Source organism: Sorex fumeus, unplaced genomic scaffold (genome assembly GCF_029834395.1).
Source record: "Sorex fumeus unplaced genomic scaffold, SorFum_2.1 ptg000265l, whole genome shotgun sequence".
In the NCBI taxonomy this organism is placed as follows: Eukaryota; Metazoa; Chordata; class Mammalia; order Eulipotyphla; family Soricidae; genus Sorex; species Sorex fumeus.
This window is the reverse complement of record NW_026606322.1, coordinates 11787241-11802263: the sequence shown is the minus strand read 5'-3', so window position 1 is coordinate 11802263 and position 15023 is coordinate 11787241. Positions and strand designations below refer to the sequence as shown.

General features: G+C 40.8%; 1 protein-coding gene and 1 pseudogene across 4 annotated transcripts in view; one reads left to right on the top strand and one right to left on the bottom strand.

Moving 5' to 3' along the window:
- Positions 1-1365: 1365 nt before the first annotated feature.
- CD200 (CD200 molecule) overlaps positions 1366-15023 on the top strand; it is a 220773-nt gene continuing 207115 nt past the window's right edge. For 3 of the 4 annotated variants that reach the window (XM_056109287.1, XM_056109292.1, XM_056109291.1), the window contains exon 1: positions 1366-1399. In XM_056109287.1, coding sequence (XP_055965262.1) covers positions 1388-1399 — 12 coding nt within the window. In that variant the 5' untranslated portion in view covers positions 1366-1387. The remainder of the gene's footprint in view (positions 1400-15023) is intronic. The other variant, XM_056109293.1, reaches the window with a different exon arrangement.
- Positions 7185-8409, bottom strand: LOC130018549 (RNA-binding protein 39-like; annotated as a pseudogene).

Below are 15023 nucleotides of genomic sequence, written 5' to 3'. Positions count from 1 at the left end.
GTATATAAGTATTGAAAAATAACATAGGATATTTCAGGAATTCGTTGGGATTTTGGAGAGCATGACACATAGTTAAGGTGAATTAATTTACTGTCCTGGGGTGGCTTTGTGTGTAATATTATTCCTAAACCTTTTTGCCTGACTTTCCACTCACATTTGTGACATATTTCCTATACTTTCATGTTAAGTCTGTAATTAATGTTGGCATAAAAGTTGAGGTTGTCACCTCTCTCATAGTTGGTCTATCTGATTCATAACCCGTGACACAAGAACCTTGAGAAAAATTGTGGTGAAACCTACAAAATTGTAGGTAAAATTTTGGAGGTAAAACCTACAAAACTGTCTGTGTAATTTCACTCTTGTCTTAAAATCTCTTCAGAATAGGCTGATGTCAGTGGCATGGACTCTCCCAGCTCCCGAAGTCATGTCCTGGTGTGTGGGAGATGCAAGCACCAAGATTCCTTAGACACCAGAGCACAAAGAAAGTGCAAAAAAAAATAATGTGATCCCTCATACAGCCCTAGGACCTGGTCAGAGGGCGGAGGTGCACAAATAGGAATTCAGGAGGTGAATTTTACGGACTTCTTCCAACTCAACACCCCTCTCAGGATCAAGAATGCTGGAATTTGCTAAAATAATAATTTTTATCTTAAACAAGTGGAAGGATAACAAAGACAATAATGTTTTGAACAATGCATTGAGTCCAATTAAAACACATGTGGGGGCTGGAGCGATAGCACAAGGGTAGGGCGTTTGCCTTGCACCCGTCCCAGCATCCCATATGGTCTCCTGAGCATCGCCAGGACAATTTCCAAGTGCAGAGCCAGGAGTAAGCCCTGAGCATTGCTGGGTGTTACCAAAAGAGGGGGGGGCGGGGAAACAAAAACCAAAAAAACCCCCGATAATTGCTGATTGCTTTCAGCTTCAAAACAGCTGTTTTCATTTTCAATAGCAACATTGGGGGGGGGGGGGGGAATTCACATTTCTAGGAAAGAAAATTCTTCATTTCTCCCACTGCCCCTTCTGGCTCAGAATGCAGGTCCTCAGGACATCCGGGGGAAGAAGTCTTCCTCTTGGGCTTCTCCAGATTTCCTCTTTATTTATTTACAGAAAAAAAAAAAGTGATTTTCCTCGAAACCGATTCTTAGAGAGAAATGCAAGTTATTTCTCGACTTTGATTTGGCGTTGGAGCTCTGAAAGTCCACGCAGCTTGTAGGAGCAGGGATGAGGCGTGGGGGGGCCTGGGGGGGCAGGGCCAAGCTTCGACAGGGGGCGGCAGAGCGTTGCCTTTTGTTGGGACCGTTAGTGCGTTGGTTGGATGCTGCTCCCAAGTCCTGCCTGGGGACCAGGCTCGGTGGCGCCAGGGACTCCGCGGTCTGCAGGCGCGATGGAGCAGCTGGTGAGCGGGGCCGCCCAGGACAAGGGCAGCAGGGAGGAGGGTCTTGCTCTGGGGTCCCCAAGGGGCGTGACTCCTCGCGTTTGTCCGTCTGTCCGTCCGTCCGTCCGTCCGTCCGTCCGTCCGTCCGTCCGTCTGTCTGTCCGTCCGTCCGTCTGTCTGTCTCCCCGGGGGTCAGGTCGGAAGCCCGTCGGCTCTCCGCGGTGCTTTGGTCTGGGATGCTGAGCTAAGGCACATTATTTTGCCTTTAAGAGGCGGTTGTTGGAGGTTTTGTGCAACAGCCTAAGCAAGAGGGATCTCCAGGTGCGGTTCTGGAAGACTATTTTATTTTATTTATTTATTTTGGTTTTGAGGTTTTTGTTTTCGGGATAGGAGGCACTGGGCTGCGAGGGGGAACTACGTTGCTTTTGGTGCTTTGGGGGACCTACCTGCAAGCTGGCAGAGGGACTCAGCCTTCTGGGCTCCCAGCGGATGGGTGTGCAGGCTCTCTCCTTCAAGCTCCTACTTCATGTGGCTCAAATGAAAAAGAGGGCTATTTATTTCCTTCGGCAGGGTTTTTTTTTTTTTAAGATAACTAAGTTGAAAATGGAAAGAAAAATTCAAGTACTACCTCAAGGTGTTTTTTTTTTCCCCATTCTGGTGTTATTTGCAAGACCACGCAGCTGACATTTCATTTTCTCATAACAAAGGAGAATGGTCTGGGAGCTGCCATCAGCCTACATGCTAGATGCTTTGAATTCTCATGGGGATCTTTCAAGAAGAAGATGACAAAAAGAATGAGGGGAAAGAAGTGGAGGAGTTAATTTCTCTCTCCAAGCCTATGGGACTGCATGGCCTGTGATCAGGACTGAATGAAGAAAACCTGGACAGGAAATATATGCATAGGAACAATATAGAGGCCAGATAGGAAACTGTCCAGTGCGACGTGGGCATCTCCATTTCTATTGTACTTCTCATGGAAGGTTTGATGAATGAATTTTTAAACTACCTAACAGTTATTGACATTTAGCATATTAGTAGGCACTGTATTGAGTGCTTTAAATGCTTATTTTCATAGGAACTTAATAGATAACAAAACAATTTAACAGTTTCTCTTCCAGGAGTATTACATAAACTACCTTATAACGAATTATTTGAAATTCTATTTTGCCTACTCGGATACTCGGATTGGAGTCGAGCATCCTCCACCCAGATCCTCCAAATTCCAGTAGGCGGGGGTCACACCCACTACCTGGTCCCCTGGCGCTGTGTAATCCCATCAACGGCCAAGACTCAGAGACTATAAAATCCAGTTCCGGACGAGAACAGTGCAGTCTTCTGCCCCCGCGCCTGGCTGTTCCTCGCCTGGGCCCCTTCGAGGGGAGCGGGTTGATCTTTCCTCCCCGCCCCAACCAGGGCTCCGGCAGCCGAAGGCCTCCAGGACCAGCCACCACCATGCTGAGACCACTCTCTGCACACATGAAGGTACTGGCAGAGGGACAAATCCACACGGGTTCCGGGGCCGAGATCTCCCAGCCTACTCGGATTGGAGTCCAGCATCCTCCACCCAGATCCTCCAAATTCCAGTAGGCGGGGGTCACACCCACCACCTGGCCCCTTGGCGCCGTGTAATCCCATCAACGGCCAAGACTCAGAGACTATAAAATCCAGCTCCCGGAACCGGGCGCCGCGAATATGTGGATAAGGATATCTTTTTATGACACCTTTTTATCTCATTCCTAGTTTCGACAAACTTGCAGGCTATCGAATGTAGCCTGCCCACAGGGCAGAGTCTGGCAAACTCCCCGTGGCGTACCCAATATGCCAAATACCAGTAACAAAGATGGGTCTCATTCTCCTAAAGAGCCTTGAATATAATCTCAGGGCTAGGATGAAAGAGACGTTACTGGGGCCTGCTCGAGGCAATCGACGAATAACAGGATGATGAAATGAAATGAAATTTTGTACATCTCCAAGTGTTAAAGAGAGTTGTAGGAACTCACACATCTGGAATTTGTGCTATTCCAAAATCAAGCTGGCCAAATAAATGGGTGTATATTAAGTTCACTTGGATTTTATCACTATGGTTTTGTTTCTCCTGGATTTCTGGCTCTCACTTTACCCATGTTGGGCTTTGGTGTTTGTCTGCTTTCTCTAGTGCCTTTAAAGAGAATTTTCACTGTCAGTGTGGATCTATTCTACATTCTTCGTTACAGCCTTTTGTATAAATCCCACCACACTCCTGCCCCAGTCTCTCTGAGCGCCCCCCCCCCCCAGTCTCACACTGCTCCTCGTTCCCGTCTCCTTCTGTTTCTCCCGCTCATCTCCCCGTGCTCCATCTCACAGCCTGGTCTCCCTCTCACCACGTGCCTGCTCCTGTCTCTTTCTACATTGTTCTCCCTGTGTTTCCCTTGTTAGTCTCTCCGCACTCCATCTTGCTGCCCTGCTCTTTTTATCTCTCGTCTCTCCAACTCCCTGGTCTCTCTCGGCTCTCTTCCTTCCCAGCCCTCATGCCTCGATTCCAGCTCTCTGGATTCTGCCTGTCTCCCACTCCTCCCTCCACCCCAACTTGTCTCTCTACACCTTGCTCTCTAGGTACGTGCTACACCCAGTCTGGTAGCAAAATCACATAAGAAAACCCTTCTTGACTGCCTGGCTCAAAGGCAGAAACATCACCTAGGAGTATTTAAAGCCTTTTCTGACTGCCCATGGGCAAAATACCTCTCAAGGTGTTTTTCTCCTTTCCTCGGTCAATCAAAATCTTAATACTAGTTAATTTTGTATGGACACAGTAAGAGATACATTGAGGCTTTTAGGGCAGTTCTCCTGGGAACATCTTGCCACAGAGTCAGACTACAGTGCTCAGCTGGATTAATTATTCCTAACCCTAGCAGGGTCCAAATATAGTTATTACTTTTCAGATCATGACAGCATTTGTTCATGACCAAGCTCTTATCTTATAGTTAAGAATTAGGCACTTTGGCCAGGCCCATCTTGATGCCAGGGTAACACATAGCTTACTCCTTGCCTTAGATCCATCCACTCCCTCATCAGGACGCTACTTTTGGGGGTGCTAGGAAGTAAGGGCAGCTGAGGCTTAGGTCGAGAGAACAGGTGCCCAGGAGGAAAATCTCATTTAGCATCAAACGACCTTACAAAAGCATAGCATTTACTACTGTCTTCCTGTGCCCCTACAAAAAGGACATTGCTCTGAATAAACTATGCAAAGTACTTAAGGAGAAGAAAAAAAATAATATACATACAAGTTAGCAGAGCACAAAGAAAGAAGTTACAAATAAACACAGAGGAATGGGAGCCCTGTGATGGGAGCAATCCAATAAACCTAAACTAACTGAGGCTATGCAGGAAGGACAAACCAATGCAATCCAACAGACTTTGAGGGAATGTATATTATAATGTGACAGAGAGGATGATGGTTTTTAAAAAATAGAGTGGAATAAGAAAGCTTTTATTTTTGAAGTAATCGTTTGCAATAGCAAGAGACTAATTGCTTCGATTTAAAATCTAAAATGCTCTATGACTTGACTTGTTTCCAAAAAGAGTTGATGGGAAGAATGCAAGATGGCAGAAGAAGCAGCTTTTCCTACTGAGGAAGAAATGTGTGTTTGTTAGGTCTGGAGAGATACGAGTGACAGAGTAATGTCCAAGCTTATACCTCAGTGCCCTGAAGAAGGGGGCTTATGCCTTCCCCCACATGCACAATTCCTTTCAGAAGAAAAATCTTACATTTGAAAAGTAAAAGAATTTAGTAAAAGGAACTTGTACATGCAGGTGTTAAAATTCAAGAGTGAAAGCACACATACGTTGCTTTTTTGATGTGGGGAGGATATGAAAAGTAGCAGCTCATTCATCAAAGCAAGGAAACAGTGTGCAACAGAGGTCAGTGTGTGGGGATCTAGGTAGAAAGACCTAGAATATAACTTCACCCCTCAGACAGAAACAGGGAGCAGAGAATTGGGAAAAAATGAGAAAAGTAGAATGAATATCTTGTAAATGTTTTTCACTGCATAAAGACAAGTCCAAGATGATGAAGAGGAAGACATTCATTTGGGGAGTGCCATGGTGAATAGATGATTGTAATTAAGAATCATCTGCAGCCCTTTTTAATTGTTTAGCACCATCTAATGCCCAACATCTAATGCCCAGGAATTGTCAAGGGGAGACAACCAGGAAAGGCTGCAGGCGGCTGAGAGTCAGGGAGAAAGTTCAAAGGGCTGGAATATGTGTGGTTTTGACTTTGGACCTGTCTGTAGAGCAGTGTCAAGTCTCGAGTACCATTGCGTGTGGCTCCCCAACGAAACGAGCAAAAACCAGGAAAAATGAAAGGGAAACTACATTTCTTGCTTCTTGCCTGTAACTCATGGAATGGACATACCATCCTGTAGACCAAGTGAATGTGAGCAGGGTCTATTGCAGATTGAAGTCATCTGTTTACATTCCACCCTCGTTTTTTAACAAAATGCAAAAGTGATGTGCACAACCACACATGTTTGAACAGTTCAAACATGTCTCTCAGTTATTTGAAAATAAACAGAAGGTGAAAGAAGCCCATCCCTAGTGTTTAAAAGGTACAGTTTATATCAGATCTGTAGAATTTGCTGGGACATCTGCCTCACAGACTTCCAGTCGATCTTGCATTTCTGAAAATTGCCTCCCTCCCAACTTTCATTGTTAAATCAATAAATAGAGTTTATGTTAGACGTGGAAGCTTTCTAACTTTTATATCTCTGTGATCTTGTGAAAATTTGTTTTCTCCAGTGATCTTGTATCTGTGAGACATTACTCTTGAAAATGATGGTTGTTGGAGCAAGGCCTTAACTTGCTCTGGATTACTGTGATGGAGGAGGCACATCTCTGCTTCTCCCTTCTTGTTTCCTGAGCAAACTGTTATTATTCCCATTTATAGTCCCTGGTTCCACTTGCAGAAAACCAATTTTCTCTGTTGTTCACTACAATATTCCCTACAAAGACAATCAGATGGAAGCTTCCTTGACTTATCTATATGCAAATGCCCATTTCTAAGCTTTCTTTCATCAGGTATTGAGATCTATTTGCAGACTGATTTGCATCTTGCCAATAGAGATGCTAGGTAGGGCAAAAGGTAAAGAAACCTGATTCCCCTGCTAGGAGCCAGCAGAGACAGTTTCTGGTATGCAGGCAAGGGCCATTCTTGTTTGTGATGTGACAGCTCATTTGAACAAGATACTGAAATATGGATGTGATTTACGTAGTGAGTGGGATTTGTTTTAACTGCTTACAGAACTTGTTTATTCCTGTAGAAATTTGCGCTTTGGTGGTGGGTGTGGTATCAGTAACATTATTTCTTAATTGCTTTGCACTTCATTCCCCTCAATTGTTTTTTTTTTCAGTTTTGGGAACACACCCTACTGTTCTCAGGATACACTCCTGGCTCTGTGTTTTGCAATCATTCCTGGAAGTGCTTGAGGGACCATATGTGATACTGGGTTAAACCAGGGATGATCACATGAAAGACAAGCACCTTAACCCTGATACTTTCTCTAAGGCCCATTGCATTCTTACAAAGCTGTGTATACACACACACACACACACAGTAGTAATGGTACCATTCCGTAGATAAAATGTGAAAAAAAATCTAAATTAAATGGGCACTGTTTTTCCTGTTAACATTTTTATTTTTCCAGGTAATACGAATTGTATACAAATGACAGTAGACTCTTGTCTCTTTATTTTTATCTAAATAAAAGATCACTCAAGATGAATTCTCAAGAAAGAAAAAAGCTATATACAGAAGGCACTTTATCTTCTTTCATTGTCTACTTGGAACCAGAACTTGTGTTGTTGTCATAGAATCAGGGACGAGGTTGTGGTATGTTGCAAGAGGTACATATGCTGCTGTTATTATTTTTTCCAACAAACCACGTGCCATGCAACGCATTTGCTGCAGCAATGGCAGCAGCAATGAATGGGCACTTCACATACACAGTGCCCTGATCTGAATATTTATCAACATAAATACGAATAACTCCACCATGTGTATTACATTCTTCAATCACATCATCTATCTCGGTATTCCATCCGACTTTTTCCTTCTGTTTGAGGGTTAAACATGTTAGAGAGTTAGAAGTATTGGGTTGCAAGTGGTTGAATAGAAGCAGCTGCAGATAAAGCTGAAGCTTCCGTCTATTGAGAAAGTCTTGTTTGCCAATCTGCCACAGCACCAAATGCCAAAGAGGCACTCATTTGTAGAGCTTGCTCTGCTGCTGGTGGAATTTGCAAACCTGTACCCTTGCCATTAATTAGAGGTGATCAGTTGTTCCCAAATCAATTCCAGTCCTTTCCAGTTCATCACTGTCCAAAAATGAGCTAGCACTGGAAGCATCAGTTCATTCAGTAACATGGCCAACTTCCATTGGCCTTCCTCCTAACTCAAATCCTTTAAGATGTTCCAAACTTCTTGGCACATTCTGAATCAGAAAATGTAGTAAATCCATGCCCCTTGGATGGTCCTGTTTCATGAGCTGGATACTTTCAGTCCTTTCAAAAGGCTCGAAGATTCCCATAAGCATATTTTCTGTTATGTTAAAATGTAGGGAGCCCACATAAAGCCTAACAGGTCCAGCACTTCCCTTTTGTAGATTGTTTGCCATTGCTGCAGCTCTGTTCTTTTCGGCCTGGGATGCCTGTATTATGATGGACACGTTGGCCAGTTAATCCTATAGCCAGAGGAACAGAGCTAACGTCAACAAATTCCACATAAGCAATTCCTTTAGAACGTCTTGAATTTCTGTCAGAAATCATCCTCACATCTTGAACCTTTCCTACTGTAGAGAAAAACTCTTCCAAACGCCATGGCCAAATTCTAGCTGCCAATTGCATGCAGAAAACTGTCCTTGCATCTCTTTTCTCAGGATTTAGATTATCAATTCGTTCCCTTGTAGGGCTCTTGTCTTTTCTGAGTGGACTTTGGCTTCGAGAAAGTCATCTGCTTAATTTGATGCCATGAGGCAACCCAATCTTTCCTCGGATGGCACTGCTAAATTTTGGTCCGGATAAAGACTTCTGTAGTGGCCTCTAAATCTGCGATCTCAACTTCTTGAACGACTTCATCTTCTTTCTTTGCTTCTACTTCTCTTATTTTCATGACTTTTACTCTTTTTTTGTTCTCTATCTAGACTTTGTTTCCGTTCCTTTCTTTTGCTTCTTTTTCGTTCATGACTACGACTTGTGCTCTTGATTTTTTTCCTCCTTCTGGAATCTTAAAACCCACACTCCAATCACAAGGAGATGTAGAGCTTTTCAAGGAGGTAGAAACTTTTGTCTAAAATTTCAAGAAAATTCACCCGACTGTCAAAAATGTATAAGATAGGTAGCATTGGAAATAAGGCTATGCTTATTGCTTATATAGAAGTTATCAAAGCAATGCCAAGAATGGCAACATTCCAACTTTGTTGCCTAAAACCTGGAATTCTCTCTTAAACAGTTCTATGATAGCACTAATTCTATTTCCTAAGTAAAATCAACTAGAGGAAAGTAAAAATTCCATCCACCGCAAAAATTTAAAGCTCTAAGTTTTTGGTCAGTTCATAGAGGTCCTGTGGCCAGAGGCAGACAACCTCCTTTATTACTTTAAGCCACAACTTATTCTGCCAAAGGAAAGAACTTAGAAATTGGTGAGCTACCTTCAACTTCAGACTTTTCTGAGTCCCCACTCACATTTGAAGGCAACCCCAGAGAGGCAAAAAGACAGAGAAAGAACAGACTGAGTTTTTTTTTTATTTCCTCTATGGAATCTTTTATTTGTGACATTTCTGTGCGTAGTTTTCCAATTTCTGCTCTCATTTCTTTCTGTAATTTTTCGATTGTTTCTCTCATGTCATCTTTTAATTTGCTGGATATCTGTCCTACTGTTTCATTGAGTTCATTGAACATCTTTATTACTTCATATGTGAATTCTTTGAGAGAGGTCCCTTAGGTGAGTGGCACCTACTGAGGCTTCTGGACTGTTTTCATTGTCCTCCCCACGTGGTGGGGATTTGCGTTGTCTCTTCACGTTTTTGTGGAGTTACGGAGACTGAGATTGCTGGATATGAGTAAATCACTTGCAGCCACGTGAGTGGCGGCCGACCCCAATTAGGCCACGGCCACTTCTACAGAAATCACGTCCACTTCTGAAGAGGCCACTCTCCCTGTGGGTCGCTGTTGTGTGAGGATATACAATCTCGGGGAGGAAGAAGACCCACACAGTGTTGGGTATCTAACAGGAAGAGGCTCAGGGATTGTGTGCGTCGCAGGGTCCTAGAGGATGCCTGGGGTGCGTGTGCCCACAATACACTTTTAAAGTTATGAAACTATGTTCATAAAACATACAGTTTTGTAAGTTTTGTAAGCCAAACTACCTCAATAAAATTTGGAGTACTACAGAAATGTAATCTTTGAAGAATATAATATTTTTTAGTCCCAGAATCCCCATATTGCTTAGTATTATTCTGAATAAATGAAGAAATGGATTATTAGAAAGGAAATCCATTTAAATCTCCATTTAGGTTCTTCTATTTAAGTATTTCTCTTCATTTAGGTTCTCCTATCCAAAATGTTGGCACAATGAGTAGTTATATAATCAGAAATCAGGGTGAACCTCCACTGTGCATGAGGTTAGTGAACAAGGTAGATGATGGTATTCCCAGTAACTTGCCCACAAGCCATTTCATTGAGAAGAATATTTTTTGCTCATGGGATAAAGCTCCCCGTGGCGTGTTTGTTATGCCAAAAACAGTAATAATAACAGGTCTCATTCCCTTGACCCTGAAAGAGCCTCCAATTGTTGGGAAAGACGAGTAAAGAGAGCCTGCTAAAATCTCAGAGGGGGATGGTATAGAGACGTTACTGGCGCCCGATCGAGTAAACCGACCAACAATGGGATGACAATGATGACAGTAACAGTGAAAGGGACAGTGAAAAAAGGAGGCTTAATTTTTTTTATTTTCAAAAATTTATTATTTATTTATAATACTTATTGAATCACCATGAGATACACAGTTGCAAAGTTGTTCATGGTGGGTTTCAGTCATACAACATTTCAACATCTATTTCTCAACCGGTATATATTTCCCACTATCAGTGTTCCCAATTTCCCTCTCACCACTCTCCATGCCCCCCTCTCCCCACCAGCCTGCCTCTATGGCAGGAACTTTTCTTCTCTCTCTCTGTCCTTTCGGGCATTATGGTTTGCAAAACAGGTCCTGAGAGGTTGTCATGTTTGTTCCTTTACCTATTTTCAGCACACACTTCTTATCCAGAGTGATCATTTCCAACTATCATTGTCATAGTGGCCTTTCTCCATCCCAGCTGCCTTCACCCCCAGCACTTGAGGCAGGCTTCCATGTAGGCTGTAGAATCAGAGCGACTCGTTTAACCACCTTGTTCCATGTACTTTAAACAGGATGAACTCACAGTTGGTCTGTTGAATGTTCTGTGGTCAGAGAGGAGCAGTAACTGAGAAGAAATTTGTCTTTTTCAGACTACTTAATTTGTATGGATGTGGCTCAAGCACTTTCAGTTTGATTAAAGAATATTCCTGCAGTTCAACAGCCTCTCCTGCTTGTTTATCACGATCCATACAAGACTGTCCATTTTTGGGGAGAAAATGGTATACCATTTCCTAAATGGAATTGTTTCATTCTCTTAATATTAAAAATTGCGAAGTGACAAATGACTTATAGCAAGGATTAACATCAGTGATAAAGAAGAAGTAATGCTAGTCTACCTTCAGACCTATTCTCTTCAGATCCCGAATAGCCAGCATTGGGAAAAAAAATCAAAGCAATGCTGTGCTTCAGAAAACTTGACTATCTCTTCATTAAACAGTCTCAAGGACTTCATTATGCACCACTTACTCTTTTCCCGTTTAACTTTGTTCTTAATTACTTTGTCTTCTGTTTTAACATTGATTTCTTCCTTTTCCTCCTCATCTTCTGGAAAATCAGGGCAGAAAACACAGAGTCCTAGTTCTCTTTTCAATTTGTCAGCACATGCCTTTCATAGGCATTGTCCATAGGCATTCCAAAGGGAAACAGACAACTGTCCTCTTTCAATCTCTGGTATTGCACACTCACATTGGGATAAAGGAAATGTGTATCCCAAATGAAGTTGCTGTTTCATGTATGGATATGGGAATTTTACAAAGTGCTTGCTTCTGCCAGCCTGCTTCCTCAATATATATGCATTGACCTCAAATCCTTTCTCTGTATCCCATTTCTGTTGGATTTCGTTATCAGTCTTCAAAAAGTTTACATTGGCTGTTCCTTTTCTTTCCCACATCCCAGCTGCTCACCCAACCCACTAGAGTGAGGTCAGTGACCCCATCTCAGATTAATGGTTGCAGCCTTTCCCCACCCTTCTGAGAAAAAGAGACCTTCAAGGATAAATTATAAAGCACTGAAACTGAAGTGAAACAATCACGGGAGTCCAAAGTACAGTAGGTTAATTACTAAAGGAATTGAGTTAATGAGTAACAACTTAAAAATACGTGGCACATGACACAACAGGTCCTCGGTAAGAATATAAAATGTGTCATGTGTTTGAAAGATGTCACCACTGCATTTCATGGATTTTCTTCTCCAGATTATTTTCCTGTTCTTCATGCTTCCTATGAAGTTACAAGGATCAGGTAATTATTCAATTTTTCTTTCAAAGGCATATTTATGGAACTCAATGCAAGTAAATAACTGCTTGTAATTTATTTACTTTGATAATGGCAAGTGCATAGGACGTTTGTCTGGGCATTGACATTAATCATGTAACTATATTGCATACAACTAACAGATTTATTTGACTAAGTTTGAAACAGTGAATGAAAGAAAGGTATTAGTGCACCCAATAACTGCTATAGAGTCTAAAAACAAATGAGAAACAAACTTTTTTGGGAATTACATAGTGAATATTTTCAATATTTCTTACAGTTTTTTGAAATTTTTAATTTGTCTTGTTTTTGAGATTGCTTTGTTTTTTTGAGATTTTTTTTTAACTTTATGCTTTCAAATTTGCTGATATTTTCTTTGTGGGTTTACATTGTAACCTAAAAATAAAGAGCCACAAAGAGAGATAAATAAATGTTAATTTAAATAATTACAATTTGGATACCACAAATTCAAATTTTGATTTCAGTTTTTAAATTTAATAAATGGTAGTTAATTATGCTGTAAGTACTAGAAACACTAAAATATAAGGTATCGATTATGAAGAAATAGGAATGCTTATTTTCTAATCGATAGGGCTAACGAAATTGTTACAAAAAGAGTACAAAATCTGAGTGGGGAAGCACAAGGTAGTATTAAGAGGGTCTTCCTTCTCAATCTTCTGTTTTATTTTTAGATCCTCCACAGACAATAAAGCACAAAATGAATGAGACAGCCATATTGGGAGGAAATGTGACCATTTTCTGTAATTTGACAACTCCAGCAGATGTTGTGCAAATCACCTGGCAGAAGATCCAAGACTCTTTGCCACAAAATATTGGCACATATAGCAGAATATTTGGCGAAAACATTCTTCCACCATATCAAGATCGACTGCGATGCAAGGCCATAGAACCCAATTGCTCATTTATAACTATCCAGGAAGTGAAACTTGAAGATGAAGCCTGCTATAAGTGTCTGTTTAATGTGTTCCCTCGGGGCAGCCATGCAGGACAAACCTGTCTGAACATTTTAAGTAATGTTTAATATAAAGTTGAAACTATGGGATGGTATTTTATTCAAATAGATTCAGATAAAGAATTCTAGAGAAAAGATATAATAAAGGACAACCATGAGAGACGACTAAATACCATATATTGTTAATGGCTGAATCAATCACCTGCTGTTGTACCATGAAATGCCAGGTGCCAGGCATAACATTTATGTTCTCTCATATAATATTTTTATTACATATAGTGTACTGACTTTCAGTCTGTAAAATTTATGGTTGTTTAATATTTTACTGATAATATGAAGTACATGAATGAAAAAGTAAATGAGAAAAATATAGTAGGTGATAAAAGAGAGAAAGTAAGTCAATATTAATAGAAATTTCTCAATATTTAGGGGCCAAACCAATATTACAGTGGTGGGGTATTTACCGTGCACATAGCTAGGTTTGATCCCCAGCATCCCATATGGTCCTCTGAGCACTGCCAGGAGTAATTCCTGGACACAGAGCAGGAGTAAGCTCTGAGCATCACTGAGTGTGGCCCAAAGCCATCCCCAAAAAACTTTTTTCTTAAATATAAAACTAATAAATATTGATTACTTATGTTATCATAATGTTACCTTTACTATGCTGTTATAAATTCAAATATTGGGGATCTACATAATGTACTAATAAGGTATAATTTTAAAAAAATTTTGTTAATTTTGTTAAAATTTTGTGGAGCGATAGCACAGCGGGTAGGGCATCTGCCTTGCACGCAGCCAACATGGCCGACCCGAGTTCGATTCCTCCACCCCTCTCGGAGAGCCCGGCAAGCTACCGAGAGTATTCGATATGCCAGACACAGTAACAACAAAGTCTCCAATGGAGACGTTACTGGGCCCGCTCAAGCAAATCGATGAAAGGAGGGCCTTTACTTTACTTTACTTTGTTAACCCTCAATTTGAAATATTGTGGATATAGGAGATAAAATTATTTGTAAAGGTGAGCAAAGATATCAGGGAGGTACATACTTTCAAATTTTAGAGTCAGATAGAAATATTGGTTAGCCAATGTTTAACAACACAGAAATCTGGAATGACTTATTTTTATGTTCAGTCTTGTTTCATCTATTTCCCTTCAGCTATATCTGTATTACGAATGGAACTCCAGACCAACCATGACACTGAAGATGTTAGATTAATTTATTCAGCTGTTGGAAAACCTGTTCCAAAGATATCTGTTTTCCCTTCAAAAGTCTTGACTAGCCCACCAGAGGAATTCCTTGCTGAGAATCCAAATGGCACAGTGACTATCACTAAAACATTTAACATCTCGTTGGAGCATGTGAAGCTACTAAACATCCAACAGCTGACTGTACACATGGATCATCCTCTAAGGAAAGAAGAGAAGGTTTTCCTTCTGCCAGTGAGGTCAGATGGTAAGTAGAGCAAATAATTAGCAGAAAGATTCAGTATTGACATAATATTAAAATAATGTCTTGAAGAAATGTAAATCAACATACTATACACAAACAGATAAATGACAAACAATTAAGATGTTTTCTCTCTTGGTCTTTGTATTCGCTTATGGCATATTTTTAAATTATTTCCTTAATTCCTTTCTAATGAATTTTCCCCAAAGTCAATCACATCTTCATCTACTTTTCCACCTTTAAATAGTTCACTTTTTCTCCAATTAAGTATTCTCCAGATTTGTCAATCTTCAAAAGCAAAGCTAACACCAGTTTTATGTTTAATCCACAGTAGACATTCTTAGCTGCCCAGTTATCCCAGGAAAAATCATCCTTCTAAACTCTGAAAATTGTATTTTTTGTTTAAAAGTCATAATAAAGCATTGCATGATTTTCACATAGGATAATTGAAACACCACCAAAAGTAATTTTACCTATTTTTCCCCTTAATTAGATCATTAAATTTTTGTATTTGGTGTAAGTGTTATCACTTTATAGTTTTATTTT